At 39.7% G+C, this 15,444-nt stretch overlaps 1 protein-coding gene across 3 annotated transcripts in view; it reads right to left on the bottom strand.

Annotated features, from left to right (window-relative positions):
- Positions 1–1,871: 1,871 nt before the first annotated feature.
- Positions 1,872–15,444, bottom strand: part of KCNK10 (potassium two pore domain channel subfamily K member 10) — a gene marked incomplete at its 5' end in the record, with an annotated part of 72,027 nt that continues 58,454 nt past the window's right edge. For all 3 annotated transcript variants that reach the window (XM_083350364.1, XM_083350365.1, XM_083350366.1), the window contains 2 exons: positions 1,872–2,583; positions 6,438–6,580. In XM_083350364.1, the coding sequence (XP_083206490.1) occupies positions 1,948–2,583; positions 6,438–6,580 (779 nt within the window). In that variant the 3' untranslated portion in view covers positions 1,872–1,947. The remainder of the gene's footprint in view (positions 2,584–6,437; positions 6,581–15,444) is intronic.

Here is a 15,444-nt window from a genome sequence, read left to right as displayed (position 1 = left end):
TTTATTTTTCTGATAATCATTGTGCAAACTTAGAAACCCCCAAGGCAATCAGTAAGCTCTGTAGTTGAACAAGGATTTGATCCCAGATCTACATCTTCATGGTTTTATGGATTAGACAGGAATAGCAAAGAAAGAAGGAGTTAAAGATTTCTTTAACTATAGACTGGTGCAAACAACTGAGATGCTTGAAATGGCAGCATTACAAATACACTCTCCACAAATTATGTTGGGCTGATCATATGAAAGCAGGAAAATTAAAAAGTGCAGCAATGGCTTTGGCATCCTTTAAAAACATTACAAATAGTGTTGGGGGAACTCTATAGTATTTACAGATGTTCTCTGAATGGTATCTGAAGGATGCTAATGTATGTCAATCTGCATATGTATTCCAAGCAAATTTCCATTCACTCACTCACCAAGAACTAATTTCTTTTTCTCTTTCCTCATCACACATAGATACACAACCATTCAGAGAGAGAGAGAGAGAGAAAGAGAGATCCAATCATTATAATTCTAACTAATCAACTCTCTCCTACATTTTCATTTAACATCTGCTTTGAAATCCGAAACGATTTGTGCTTTCCATTCGTGGAAAGAACGACACACACATAGGTGATAGTGCTTTCTTATTTGGTATAACACTAAAAGTGAATTTGCTCAGTTTCTGTGGAGAGAAGGATCAAATAAGAAAAAAAAACTTAAATTTCAAAGGAAGGTATTTAAAAAATAAGTGATTAAAGACTTCACAATATGAAGTTATTAATCGCACTTAAAGCTCTAAGCACTTAAAAAACGTTACAACCAGTTTCTTTTTTACTATCCTGGAATTTTGGACAGCTGTCTTTCTTTTACCTTAAGCTTAACCACCAATAGGGACACAAAGCCCTGAGGTTTGGAAGTTGCCCCACCCTTTACTATACATTGTATATGACATATCTTTTTTAATGAATTTCTGCTACAGAGAATAGCAAACTGTTGACATCATGCAAGGTTTCACTTTCTATTTTTAGCATACTAGAATATTAAAACTGAAGCTCCTTCAGAGATAGAAAGTATGATCACATTTTTTTTTTTAAAAAAAGAACTTCACTGGTTATTGACCCAAGCACAAGATTATATTTTTCCTTCCTAAAACTCCGCAGTTGCTCCAATTTTGAAGTTTCCCCCCCCCCCAGCATAATATTAGTTTATAAGATGAATTTCTTCCAAAGGCAGAAGTTTTTCATCATTTTTCCCTTTTCATTTTTTTTTCATTTTTCATGACAAATATTCACAATGAGCTGTTTTTACGTTTTCTTTTCTTGTTTCTGAAAAAGGCATTCTGTTGTCTTTACTGATATCATCCCAGCATCCAGATACTTTTCTTGTGCATAAAAACCTTTTAATTTGGGGAGCAGGGACCACTGAAGGCTTATTGATTTTTGAAAACATAAAATGAGGGAACACTCATAATTGGATCCTATGCCAAACAGAAACGCTGCCTTAAAGTTGACAGTTCAGCCTCTTATTTTACTTTTCAATCAAAAGTATTCAACAGTGAGAGAAGGAAGTTGCAATCCACTGGAAAGACTCATGCCAGCTCCATTGCTCCTTTCCCAAATGATCTTCTAATGCGTCTGCCTTTGCTCTCATGCGTTCCTACCACGCTGTTCACCTTTCCAGTTGCATTACCATCTTCCTTTGGAATTTTCCCCCCCTTGTAAGCATACAGTGTAGGCTGACACTGTCAATACTCCACCTTCAGATGCCATTCTCCAGTGTATTATGTGATTCCTTTTGGCAGAGCAAGCTTCGGTCATTATGGCACAGTGAAATAATCTAGGATGCTATGCAATTCAGACTGAACTAGGTCTGTATAAGGCACGTGTCTTGATACATACACTTATAGATCATGTACATATATAAAAGACTAACACTGGCTCATTAGAGTCAAAGAATGGTCTACATTTAATTCCTGTCTTCAAGTAATGATTTATTTTCATGTTCCCTTTCTTTGGTTTCAGTGGGGAGCATGCCATTCTCCAGGTTCATGGGTTGTTCAATACAATTGGTAAGAATGGCAGTACTAGAATGTTCCGAGGGACACACCTTCTCCAAGTCCTCCTCCTCTTCCTCCTCCTTCTTCTCCTCCTCATCTAAGGAGTAGTGCCGCAAGGTCTCGTAGATTTTTCTCACATCTTCCGGGATACTTTTTTTCAGGTCTTTGTTTTTTCTTTTGGTCAGCTTGGATGAAGAACCAAACTTGTTGATGATGTTGTCCTCAGACGCCCCCTGCCCATGTTTGCTCAATTGCTCTGATCCTTTAAGGCGCAGATTGTTAGGCTTGTTGTTGATGCTTTCCTGAGATGATGCCTTGAAATGGCTGTTGCCCAAGGCAGCAAAGACACAACGTTTCTCTGGAGACAGCATATCGAGGGAGTGGGCTCTCTGGTCCAGTCCTAAACGCCTGCGCTCCATGCTCCGAATGGTGGCCGCCCTCTGAAGTTTGTCATGGATCTCCACACTCAACCGCCGCCGTGTTTCCCTGAACTCTGCCGTCACATTGGCTTTCCATTCTGCTGCATGGGCTTTTATTTCACCAACCTGTCACAGAAAACCAAAAACAACAGAGGAAGATTCAGAATAAATTCAGAATTCAGAATTATGAAAAGCATTATCCCCTGAGATTTGGATTGCTGCATCCCACTGACGTCTCATGGACCTTTTCCCAAGCACTGGGCCAACCTGTCAGATGAGCCTCTTGTGTACTGGTTGAGACTATTATTGTGTTGACTTTGGTTGCATTATATTCTCTGCTGTTTTTAGTCCTGTTGATTATTTTTCATTTTAATCCTATATTAGTTGCTCAGAGTTGCAAGTTGACAGTCTAATAAAATGATTAATTAAATAAGCCAACAATTGCTGGCCCAATTGTAGATTGAATTAATGAATAATTAGCAGAATCAAATGTTATTTGATTTTTAATGGATGACTATTTTTATTTGTTTGTTATTCAGTTTTCTGAATACAGACTAATTTCCTATATAATAAAGAAATATTTCTATATTACATTAATAGCAAAAGTAATGAAGGAAATAAAATTAAATTAAAAACTTCCTCATACTTCTGTCTGGATAGTTAGACCCAGATTCTAATCTCTTAGTGACAGAAGCTGATTTAGGGCCAGTCAATTTATATCAGCTTTGACCAGGATGTCAACAAACATCTAGGGTTGATTTGGGCTGCTACTATTCATTCACACTCATATACATACAATCCCACCCCCACGCACAAACAAACACATGTGTATATGTATTTGTTTTTATTATGATTCAGTTAGGCCATGCAGAATTAGATTGTCCATCTTGACTCTCCTTTGGTACAAAGTCTAAGACCTGATTAATCACTTTTTCACAATAGTGCAAGCACAATATATGCTAATATTTTAGACTGGAATCAGAATTATAAGTATAAGTTAACAAAACATTAATAGTTTTAATCTTTAACTGCCTTAAAAGGATTTGGTTCACTATAGTAATAATAGCCAACAAAGAATTGCAAACCCATAACACATGTACCTTGAATTATTTTTTTATAAGTTTTTTATTGATTTTCCAATATTACAATAGTATTTTTGAAAAGCAACGTGGTGTCTGGGTTACAATAGTTCCATTTCATACTAATACATATTACAAATCTCCAATTTGTTGTAACCAGTATTTCCACTCTTTTTTCCTTTAATATATATTATCTCTTATCTAAATTAACATACTTCTTATTGTTATCCATCAGTTATTTAGTAGTTTTCTTACATTTGTCAATACTTTTATATATTTTATATTTTAACATTCCATCTTTAAGACATCAAACACTTTAAATATTTTTCAAGCTTTAATTTTGCATTGATATTAAAGTTATACATTTGAAGTTTCTCATTTTTATATTTCTGGGTGACCTCCCTTCCCTTTACAGAATTCTCTCCAATACCTAATAATTTAAATACACTTCTTATCTATCACATTTCCATATCAACAAGTTAGTAATACAATATAATATTCTTGATTTCATTATAGTTTCCACATATTGAAAATTAACCAAACTTTCTCCCATTTCAACATTTAATACATCCTTTCATATCACTACATCCAAGTATATTAATTACATTATATCATTCTTAAGATATATACATATTAATCAATTTCATTTAAACAGCTCAATATTTCAATTTAACTGTTGATATTTATAGATCTGAGTTCTTTTTTTTAAATTAGCCTATATTTTTATCTACTCATCAAAACAATCTTTCGTAATCCAAGTACAATCCTGTCTATTTTAGTGTTTTCCATTTCAGGCCTCTTAAATATGTCCATTCTTCTTCAATCTTATTCTTGCTTTTTTCCTTTGCCATGTCATTTTTCGTTTCCTTGCTTCAGGGTCATCAAAGAATTCTTGTGTTATTGCATTGTATTGAAATGACCCTCCAATCTCTATTTTTGAAGAGTTGAGGGGTCTAATAAAAGCACCAAATCTTCTCATTATTTTCTCCTCTTGATATAGTTGTCCTGGACTGTGTATTTTTTCTTCCATCTCTTTCTCATTTTGATCTTCAAGTGTCTGTGCTTGTTGAGTAGTTAAATCTTCTGTCAATGTATTTGACTGTTCAATTTCTTCTGTTATGTTCTGTCCCGATAGATTATTAGTTGTTGTTACAATTTGAGTTTGCTTAACCAAGACGCTTTCTAGTTTTTTTCCAAAAGCTCTTATTTCATCACCAGCTATAGAAAGGAACTGATAAGTCTGGCAGGTTATTTTCATCATAGCATAGATTTGTTTTTGGATTTCTTCCATGATGTAGTCTCACATCTGGTGTTCAAGATTAGTCTTAACTTGTTTTCTAAGGTATCAGCCAAGTCTCTTCTCTCTCTTTTTTTTTTTTTTAGAGTGTCAGATTGCAATTTCAGGTTTAGCAACTGGGTGTCCCCCAAGTGCTTAAAAAATTCTTTCTTTTCTTTTAGGAAACTATCTGTTAATCTCTTTTCAATCGTTTCTTCTATTTTAGAAGAGCAAAGCCAAATTTTCAAATAAGAGTAGAAAGTAAGGAGTAGATAGTCAAAAGCTTTTAGTCCACCAGTTATAAAGTTCTAGTTGAGGTCCAATTCATTTTTTTCAACCCTTTTTTTTTAAAAAAGCACCCCTGGAGGCTCGATCGCCGCTATTTTGAAGGGAGGGTTGAACTCCCCCCTCCCTCTCTGTAGGGGGGAAGGTACTTAGCAGCTTATTCAGGTGAAAGGAAGAAGATTGGAGTATAAGAGAGGAATCTTACCCAGTCTCTTCCATGCTGCTTTAATGTTGCCTGTTGGTAAGTGTGACTTCAGCTGTCTGCAACCTAGTAACCAGCCATGCAGGCACTAATGGGAGGGTTGTGGCTCCCCTGCCTTAAGCCCCTTCTTACTGGTTGCCCCTCCAGGGCAACTCTTCGGCCCTTTTAGGACCCCCAGCGATGCAAAACTGGATGTGGAAGATGAGAGCCGTCCTCCAGACATCCATAACAGCGCCGTTGGAAAACCAGAAGTCCTGAATTTTAGTGATATGAATTTTATTACATCACTAAAATAAAAAGGATCAGAGCCAATTGTTTTACGAAGATTCTCAAGAGATTCTCAAGAAAAGTTTTGCGGCATTTTAGGTCATAACAAATATAACACTCCTCAAAACCTGAAGCCATTGATTGGGCAATATTTAATTCTCTATTTCAAATTTCTTTTATATTCTTCAAATTTGGTTTTTGACGTTTTTTAATGTTGGTAATTCAAAATCATAGGTTTTGATTCAACAAAGATAATCACTTAGAGACACAATTCTCCTGAAGCTTCAGAGTCTGCAAGGGCATGAATAATTATTATTTGTTCCCTGTAAATATTTTCATTCAGCCTTTCTTTATGAATTATAGTCCTTTTGTAAAATCTCATAAATTTAAATATGCCATTACTTACTAGCTGCTTGAGAGTTATAGTTTTATGATTAGTTGGTTGTTTTTTAAGCTATTTATAATATAAATTAATTTTTTTTAAAAGCTGATTCTCCAATGTATCAATTTTTCATGAGAGGAATTAGATGAATTTCTAATTTAACTGAATTCAATTAGAATTTTCGTACCCAATAAATGACAGTTTCTGAGTGCAGCCTTTAACATGCCATTCAAAGTTAAATTTGACCCTCAGTCCATAATCTTCTTGATAAAAGTTTTAATACATATTTAATTGTTTTAATGTTGTTTTTAAATTTCTTTGGTTTGACTCTGTTTTATTTTCTTTTTAAAGGTATTTTTTTAAGATATTGAATTTTCCCCCAAATTTATTATATGTTGTATTGAGTACTGATGGAGTAAACTTCAAACTGAAAGCAGTCATAACATGACACAAAAAATCCTGCAATATAAGCTACTTGTCAATAGTTACCTCCTCTTTAGTCTTCTTTGAAAGAACACGCAGCCAGTCTCCAATCATACTGAGGACAGCAGCAAAATATGCAAGGCCCACAAGGATCCAGAACCATACCAAGGGTTTGTACCACTCCCGGTAAGGGATGTCCGCATTTCCTCCTAAGGTGGTAAGATGATGATGATGACCATGATGATGGCAACAACAACAACCATAAGAACACATTTAGTTATGCAAAGATATCTCAAAAGTGAAACTACACTTTATCATTTCCATGTTCACATTATTTTCAATATTTAAGCAAGACCATTGGCTAACTCACCTCAGTATCAATGTTCACAATATGTTCATACTGTCCTGTCAACACACAGAGATATTTAGCATATCAAATCTGCATTGCCCTCATCTGTTTGGTATTTCAGGGTTTTGTTAAAAATTGATTATACTTCCAAACCTTGCAGTAGATGCTAGCAGAACCTCTGTTGGTTGTGTTCTGTGGCATATGAAGTGTGATCTGTCTTGGTATTTTTCCCCTCTTTTTTTAAATGTAAGCTGCCCAGAGTGTTATTAAAGGATATTAAAGATCAAGCTTCTTAAAAGTAAACAGACACAATATAAAGTAGATTCATTTTATTGAAGTTAAAATATATGCATTTTTTGATAAGTCTTAATGGACTTTTTTAAACTAATTTTTTAACCTTTTTAAAACTAATCGTAGAGGCTTTGAAGAGTTGTTTGCAAATAATGTATAAGATATGGGAAGAAGGTTTTGTTGCTATATTTTTAGAGAAAGTGATAAATTACTGTGTTTAAAGTAAAGCAATATAAGTCTGATTTATTTAAGGTCAAAATATATATGTTATTATGTCTGACAATGTAACTTTTTTGATAGGACTGAAGAAATTTTTTAAAGATTTTTTTTTGGAATATCAGAGAAGGTGAAAAGTTACTGAAGTTGTTTGTACTTATCTTGAGGGAGGAGACAGTCATTTCTTTCTATATCTTTTTTTCTTTTTTTATTCTTTTTCTTTACATTTCTGTTTTGTATTAGTTTTTTGTCTTTGTATTTGTAAACTTTAATAAAATTATTACAAAAAAATAATGAATTATCCAAATAAGTTGTTGACTGTTTTAACACTTATATTTTTGACAAAAAGTTTTTTGCTCATGAATACATAATAAGATATGTATTAACCTGCAATGAAAATTCCCCCTTTGTGATAATTTTCATTTTTGATAGAAGACGAGTTAGCTATCAGCACACTATTTTGCAGAATGTCTTCTACCTAAAACCATGTCTAAAAAAATGCTATTTGCAGTACAGTCCTATGTATGTTTAAGAACAATAGTTTTACTCACTGATAAGGAGTGCCTTGCATTGTTGCATTTATTCACCAGGGATCAAGTCTCCTTGAATTAAATGGGCTCAACTGCTACATAAACATATACAAATTCCCTTTTCACCCTTACGGCATGTATCATCCTAAATTTTGGGTCCTCTGCCAGAGGACTGGGAATATCTGTACAGTATCTTAGCTGTTCTTAGCATTGCACTCTTCTGGACAGAGAGCTCTGATGCTGTTCCTGGAGCCCTCTTCCAGTTTAGATGTCACCAACCCAAGTGCTCTTACCAGCCTGGGACATCATGTCAAGTTCCTCCTTCAGGTATTTCTCCAGTTTCTCATACTCCTTCCTAATGTTGCTGTCACTTGGCACCACTACATTTATTCTAAGGTAAAGGTAAAGTTTCCCCCCACATGCGTGCTAGTCGTTTCCGATTCTAGGGGCCGGTGCTCATCTCCGTTTCAAAGCTGAAGAGCCAGCGCTTGTCCGAGGACATCTCGGTGGTCATGTGGCCAGCATGACTAGACACCAAAGGCGCACGGAACACTGTTACCTTCCCACCATAGTGGTCCCTATTTTTCTACTTGCATTTTTACATGCTTTCAAACTGCTAGGTTGGCAGAAGCTGGGACGAGTAACAGGTGCTCACTCTGTTATGCGGCACTCGGGATTCGACCCACCAAACTGCCAACCTTCTCTTCGACAAGCTCAGTGTCCTAACCCACTGAGCCACTGCGTCCCTTACATTTATTCTACACCATATCAATTCCAAATTCTCTTCCCTCATCCACATATGGGACAATCCATACACGGACAAGAGAACTTGGAATTTATTTGTGTGTGTGTGTGTTTTGTGTATGTGTGTGTGTGTGTGTGTGTATGTGCTGTTAATGTCACTTATTTAAATACAGCTGCACAGGGAACACAATTTTTATTTTTATAATGTTGTTCAGTCTTTCACCTTCTACTTCCCTGACCCTTGTGCATTTTTACAGCCTGTTACCAATTTGAAATACTGCAACGAATCTTTTAAGGTGCATTCTAAATAGCCTGTATATGAGCATGCTAATAATGATTTAAGATTCATATACAAATCCAAGCACAAAAAGGTTGGCAAAGACTCAAATATTGCTTCTGGTTTCAATTATCTTTCAACAGATGTATTGTTATGGCTTTACAGCTGTCAAGGTATAACAAAGGGCAAACAGCTGTGCCCTTGTTTCTATGAGCTGATGATGTTCTTCTGATCATGTATCACCGGTCCCAGGGGAAAATCACTAAACAGTTAACAGTGATCCATTGCACAGAATAAGCAGACATTATAAAATAAATGCTACTACTTTCCAGTAGTAAGCCAGTGCAATATTTTTGTATTTGATCATCATTTTTCTTCCTTGCTGCCCACAAATTAACAGGACAAATTCCTTTCCAGACCAATAAACATAAAGTTGACTCTGGTATAAATTTGCAAATGTCAATTACCTACTGCAGGAGTGTATAGCCCAAGGCTCAAACGCTACATCTAATCCCTGAAAGTTTTAGATGAGATCCTTCAAAAGCTATCATCATACAGTACATAGCAGTAAGACAGTAGAGGGAAATCATACAATATTTACCTGGAAAACAATCGAGTTAGTTAGTTTAGTTACACTTAAATGTAAATGAAATGAAATCAAATTTAGGTTTTGTGCTACTCTCTCCTACTGTGCCATTAAGATATTTCATACTTTATAAACAGTCTTTTTAAAGGAAAGATGGAACTATTCTTCATTATGTTTCTGAATCACTATTTTAATCATTCATTTCATCAGTGCTTAGATTATTTTGTCATTGACCAGTATTATTCTGTATCTCATACAGCAGAGTAACTTTCATGAATTTTCCTTTAGAATCCTACAAATGAAATGTTGTACAGAATACAAGACACTGCTTTCTTCCTGATTTTCTAAATAAAAGTGTACAGTATCTTGTTAGGAAAGTGGAAAGGAGTTCCTTCCAAGTCCATAGCTTTAAACAGAAACACTGCAAATGAAAAATAATTCCACTACAGAGCTTGCTTATTTTATGGTTTTCATAGTTGGTTGCCTTCACTCTTGTCACAAGTAGTTATCTTGACTCCTGTCACATTTAGCCCAAACATTCATTTGAATTCATTGTAGTAGACAAGGAGAAAGGGGAAAGAAAATGTCTACAAATATCTCACATGGAATCATTCAGGTAATAAGTTGGATCTTCTAAAGCAGATTATAAAAAGATATATTTGTGAACAGTATAAAAAATATGATAAACTTGAGAAATCAGCATGGCTGAGTCAAGAAACAAATCTTGTCAGATCAATCTTTTCTAAGTTTTTGGTTGGATTCCTAGGGCAGGGCACTCCCTAAATGAAGAGTGGGTAGCTGCTGTCAACCATGAGACTCTGCTGGCATTAAAAATACTATCCCTAGAAACCTTATGATAGACCGTATTGATGCAGCTGGGCCCAAGAGGCCAACAGCTAATGGATCCTGCTAGTTTTCAGAGTTTAGGGACTTTCTTTATTTGTGGTTCACCCTAATTACACACTGGAATAAAAGGGCATCCAGAATAAAAGTGCTGGATTTGATTATGCTGGAGTGGCATTTGCTGCAGAGTTGCATTCGTGACAGGAAACTGGACTGAAGTAGCCATAGTAGTGCAGTGGTTAGAATGCAGTACTGCAAGCTACTTCTGCTGACTTCTAGCTGCCAGCAGTTTGGCAGTTCAATTCTCACTGGCTCAAGGTTGACTCAGCTTTCCATCCTTTCGAGGTTGGTAAAATGAGGACCCAGATTGTTGGGGACAATATGCTGACTCTGTAAACTGCTTAGAGAGGGATGTAAAGCACTGCAAAGTAGTATAAGTCTAAGTGCTATTGCCATTGCTATTGAAGTAGTAATCAATGCTTCTCTGAGCAAAAGGGCGTCTCCTTCCACTGTAAAGTAGCCTGTAGTGTGGTCCTGCTTAAGAAGCCTTCTCACATTCTATTTTAGACAATTTTACCTGGCTATACTTGTGGATGACTTATGGAGAGACAATCCTTCTGGTTCTTCTTGATCTCTCAGCAGTTTTTTGATACCACTGACCATGGTTGTCTTCTCCAAGGGACTGGATGGGGGAACACTGTTCCATCTGCCTAGACATCTCCACTCGATGAAGTGCCTCAGGGAGCTTTTTTCTCTCTATTCTTTCCAATTTCAAGATAAGGTACCTGTCAGCCTGGAGTTCAATATAATCATTATGCTGATGATATCCAGTTATACATTGTTCCCAAGCTGAACAATTGATTGATGGTGGAAGTGCAATCCAATGCTTAGAGGCTGTCAGGGTTTGGACTGAGAGAAATAGACTCTGACTGGACTTCTCCAAAAGCAAGTGGCTTTGGGTTTGTGAACCTAACCATTTCAGGGAAATTTCATCTTTGTGTCTGAACAGAATTATACTCCCTTGCTCCAAGATAGCTCACAATTTGCAGGCTCTCTAGACTCACAGTTATGCTTTGCTGAACAGGTGACAACTGTGGCTAGAAGGGTTTTTGCTCAAGTATAGTTGCAACCATTCCTAGAGTGGCAACCCTTGATGACAGTCATTCATACATTCATAACATCCTCTCCTCAAGGCTGCCCCTGAAGGTCATTTACAAGCTTTAGTTGATATAAAATATTGCAGGGCAGGCAACAGTATTTGTGAGCCAATTTGATTCTGTAATTACAGAAATTGTTAAATGTCTATGTGAACTAATTGTTACTGCTCAAAGGTATAGGTTCTTTGCTCACTGAGGACAATTATAAATCAACTGAGTAAAGAACATCCTTACAAAACCTGCACAACTATGGATTCTGACTTTAGCTTGTGATCACTTACTGCTCCCAACCAACGTGCTAGAGATTTGGAATCAGTTGCATGAATTTGCATAGAACATTTCTCCTGTCAGAGGTGATACAGTAGATTACCTATTGAACAGGATCACTGATAATTATCATAATTATCTCATAATTATCACAAAAGTATATTGCTATCCAAATCCAAACTTTTGTGCTACATTTGAAGAGGGAATGTCCAACTTGCTATTTTCTCAATTAACAGATCAATTATAACCTTATGCAAGAATTTTTTTTATTTTTTATTTTTATTTTTATTAGATTTATATACCGCCCTTCTCCCGAAGGACTCGGGGTGGTGTACAGGGCAATTAAAACACAATATACAATATACAATCTACAAAGTTAAAAATAAATTAAATTAAATAGCCCTAACAAGAAAACACATTCTAACAATTTTAAATTTTAAAATCCCAATCCCTCAGTCCAGGCCAGCAAGCTCAAATAACCAAGTTTTCAGGTCGCAGCAAAAGGAGCGAAGGTCGGGAGCCATCCTGAGCTCAACAGGGAGCTGGTTCCAGAGGGCAGGCGTGCCCACAGAGAATGCTCTCCCCCTGGAGGCCGCCAGTCAGCATTCCCTGGCTGACGGCACCCTGAGGAGGCCCTCTCTGTGGGAGTGCACAGGACGATGGGAAGTTGACACCGGCAGAAGGTGCTCCCGTAAATAATCCGAATCCATGCCATTTAGGGCTTTATAGGCCATCACCAGCACCTTGAATCTCACCCAGAAGACAACTGGAAGCCAATGCAGCTCGCAGAGAAGAGGTGTTACATGGGAGTATTGGGAGACCCCCATCACAACTCGTGTGGCCGCATTCTGCACCAGTTGGAGCCTCCGAGTGGTCTTCAAGGGCAGCCCCATGTAGAGAGCATTGCAGTAGTCTATCCGAGAGGTCACAAGTGCATGAGTGACTGTACGTAGGGCATCTCGGTCCAAATAGGGCCGCAACTGGTGCACCAGGCGAACCTGGGCAAAAGCCTCCGTGGTCACAACTCCTATGTGATCTTCTAAACTGAGCTGTGAGTCAAGGAGGACACCCAAGTTGCAAGCCCTATCTACGGAGGGTAACACCTCACCCCCCCATAGTTAAAGATGGAATAGAGTGGATATCCCGAGATGCCGGTATGTACAGCCACTCGGTCTTGTCGGGATTTAGATGCAGCCTGTTCCTCCCCATCCAGACCCTCACCGCCTCCAGGCAACGGGACATCACGGCGAGGGCATCACTGGGTTGATTTGGGGTGGAAATAAAAATCTGGGTATCATCAGCGTACTGATGATACCCCACCACAAAACCACAAATGATCTCACCCAGCGGCTTCATATAGATGTTGAACAGGAGGGGCGAGAGGACCGACCCCTGAGGGACTCCACAAATGAGAGGCCTCGAGGCCGACCTCTGCCCTCCTGCCAACACCGACTGCGAATGACCCAGGAGGTAGGAGGAGAACCACTGTAACACAGTGCCACCCACTCCCAACCCCCTGAGGTGCCGCAGTAAGATACCATAGTCAATGGTATCGAAAGCCGCTGAGAGGTCTAATAGGACTAGGACAGAGGAACAACCCCTGTCCCGAGCCCGCCAGAGATCATTCACCAGCGCGACCAATGCCATCTCCATGCTGTACCCAGGCCTAAAACCCAATTGGTAGGGGTCCAGATAATCCGCTTCCTCCAGGAACAGAGGGAGCTGATGTGCCACCACACTCTCAACAACCTTCGCTAGAAAGCGAAGGTTGGAGACCGGATGATAGTTGTTCAAAATAGCAGGCTTCTTGAGGAGGGGCCTCACCACCGCCTCCTTCAAGGTGGCAGGGAAGCTACCCTCCCTCAAAGAAGCAGTTATTACTGCCTGGAGCCAGCCTCGTGTCCCCTCCTGAGCTGCATATACCAGCCAGGAGGGGCACGGGTCCAATAAACACGTGGTGGAACTCAGCCTCCCCATGATCCTGTCCACTTCTTCTGGAGTCACAGGGTCGAATTCTTCCCAGATAATGTTCCCAAGACCGCTTGTCTCCCCCCCCCCCGTCAGACTCTGCCCAGTTGGAGTCCAGACCAGCCTGAATCTGAGCGATTTTGTCCACCAGATGTTGACTAAACTCCTCAGCACGAACCTGCAGGGGCTCCTCCCTCACCTCCTGATTAAGGAGGGAGCGAGTCACCCTAAACAGGGCGGCCGGGCGATTATGTGCGGACGTGATCAGGGCAGCGAAGTAATTAAACTTCACTGCCTCCATCGCTGCGAGAGAAGACCTCGTAAAGGTTCTTAACCGGAATCGGTCAGATTCAGACCAGCTGGATCTCCAACAGCTCTCTAGGCTCCATCTCCAATGCTTCTTCTCCCAGAGCTCCACGGAAAACCATGGAGCCGCTGGGATCTGCGCTGGGACAAGGGTCGCATGGGAACAATGTGGTCAAGTGCCTCCGTGGCTGCCCTTTCCCAGGCTTCCACTAAGGCATCGACCGGGCTGTGAGCAAAGATGGCAGGCACAGGTCCAAGTGCCACCTGGAACCGTTCAGGGTCCATTAGGCGCCTGGGGCGGAACCACCTAGTCGGTTCCGCAACCCCATGATGGGGGGTGGCAAAATGGAAGGCCAGCCGCAGGAGGTGATGATCGGTCCATAACAGGGGTGTAATAACTGGAAATCCCCCTCCCAGATCATCAAGCCACCGTCCAGATAAAAAGATAAGATCGAGTGTGTGACCCCCCCATGAGTCAGGCCCTGAATTACTTGGGTCAGGTCCATGGCCATCATGGAGGCCATAAACTCCCGAGCTAACCCCGACAAACCTCCCAGGGACGGCAGGTTAAAGTCCCCCAGAACCATAAGTCTGGGGAACTCAACCGCCAACCCCGAAAGGATGTTGAGGAGCTTGGGCAGGGCTGCTGCTATGCAGGTAGGCGAGAGATATGCCAGCAACAAACCCAACTGAGCCCCAGGGCCACATCTCAGGAGGAGCGACTCACACCCGAGTATCTGAACAATGGTAGCCTCCCGCGGGCACAAGGTCTCCCTTACAACCACTGCAACACCCCCTTCCCTTCCCTGAGCCTGAGGCTGGTGAAGCACACAGAAATCTGGTGGGCAAAGTTCAGTCAGAGGGACACCTCCCTCTGGACCCAACCAGGTCTCCGTAATGCAAGCCAGATCCGCGCACTCCTCTTCAACCAACTCTCAAATAAGAGGAGCCTTATTAACTACTGATCTGGCATTAAAGTACACCAGCCTGAGCTCAGGGGCCTGCTCATCCCCGCTCCCGGAAACATGGGCCAAATCTGTGTTTCTGGGAGATCAATGGGAATCTTTAGGTCTTAACATACATCAAGTGAGAAAGACAGTACACCTTTCCAGATTCCTATTTTATGTTTCAAATAGGACAGTTAGTGATTGGCATCAAATATCAATAGCTATAGGGCCTTGGATGAGGACTGATATGGGACCATCAAGTATTTGTTTATGATTAGGACATATCAGCTAACCAGTGGTGGGATTCAACTATGTGAACAACTGGTTCTCTGTGTGGATGCCACTTCCAGAAGTCCATTCTGAGCCTGGGCAACCAAAAATTAGCTACCAGTTCCACCGAATTGGTACAAACTGGCTGAATCCCACCACTGCAACTAACTCACCTACCCATTGAATTAGCTGATATGTCCTAATACATCCATTGGGACTGAAACTTGGTTTTTATACTGGAGGAAGGCACTGGTAACTTAATCTGCAGTCAGTGGCATTGCAAGAGAGCCTGTATCATTCTCTAGGCAAAGCCTCTCTTCCC

The sequence above is a fragment of the Vipera ursinii genome, assembly GCF_947247035.1.
Source record: "Vipera ursinii genome assembly, chromosome: 1".
NCBI lineage: Eukaryota > Metazoa > Chordata > Lepidosauria > Squamata > Viperidae > Vipera > Vipera ursinii.
Note: the sequence above shows the minus strand (reverse complement) of the source record. Positions and strands in the feature narration are given on the sequence as shown.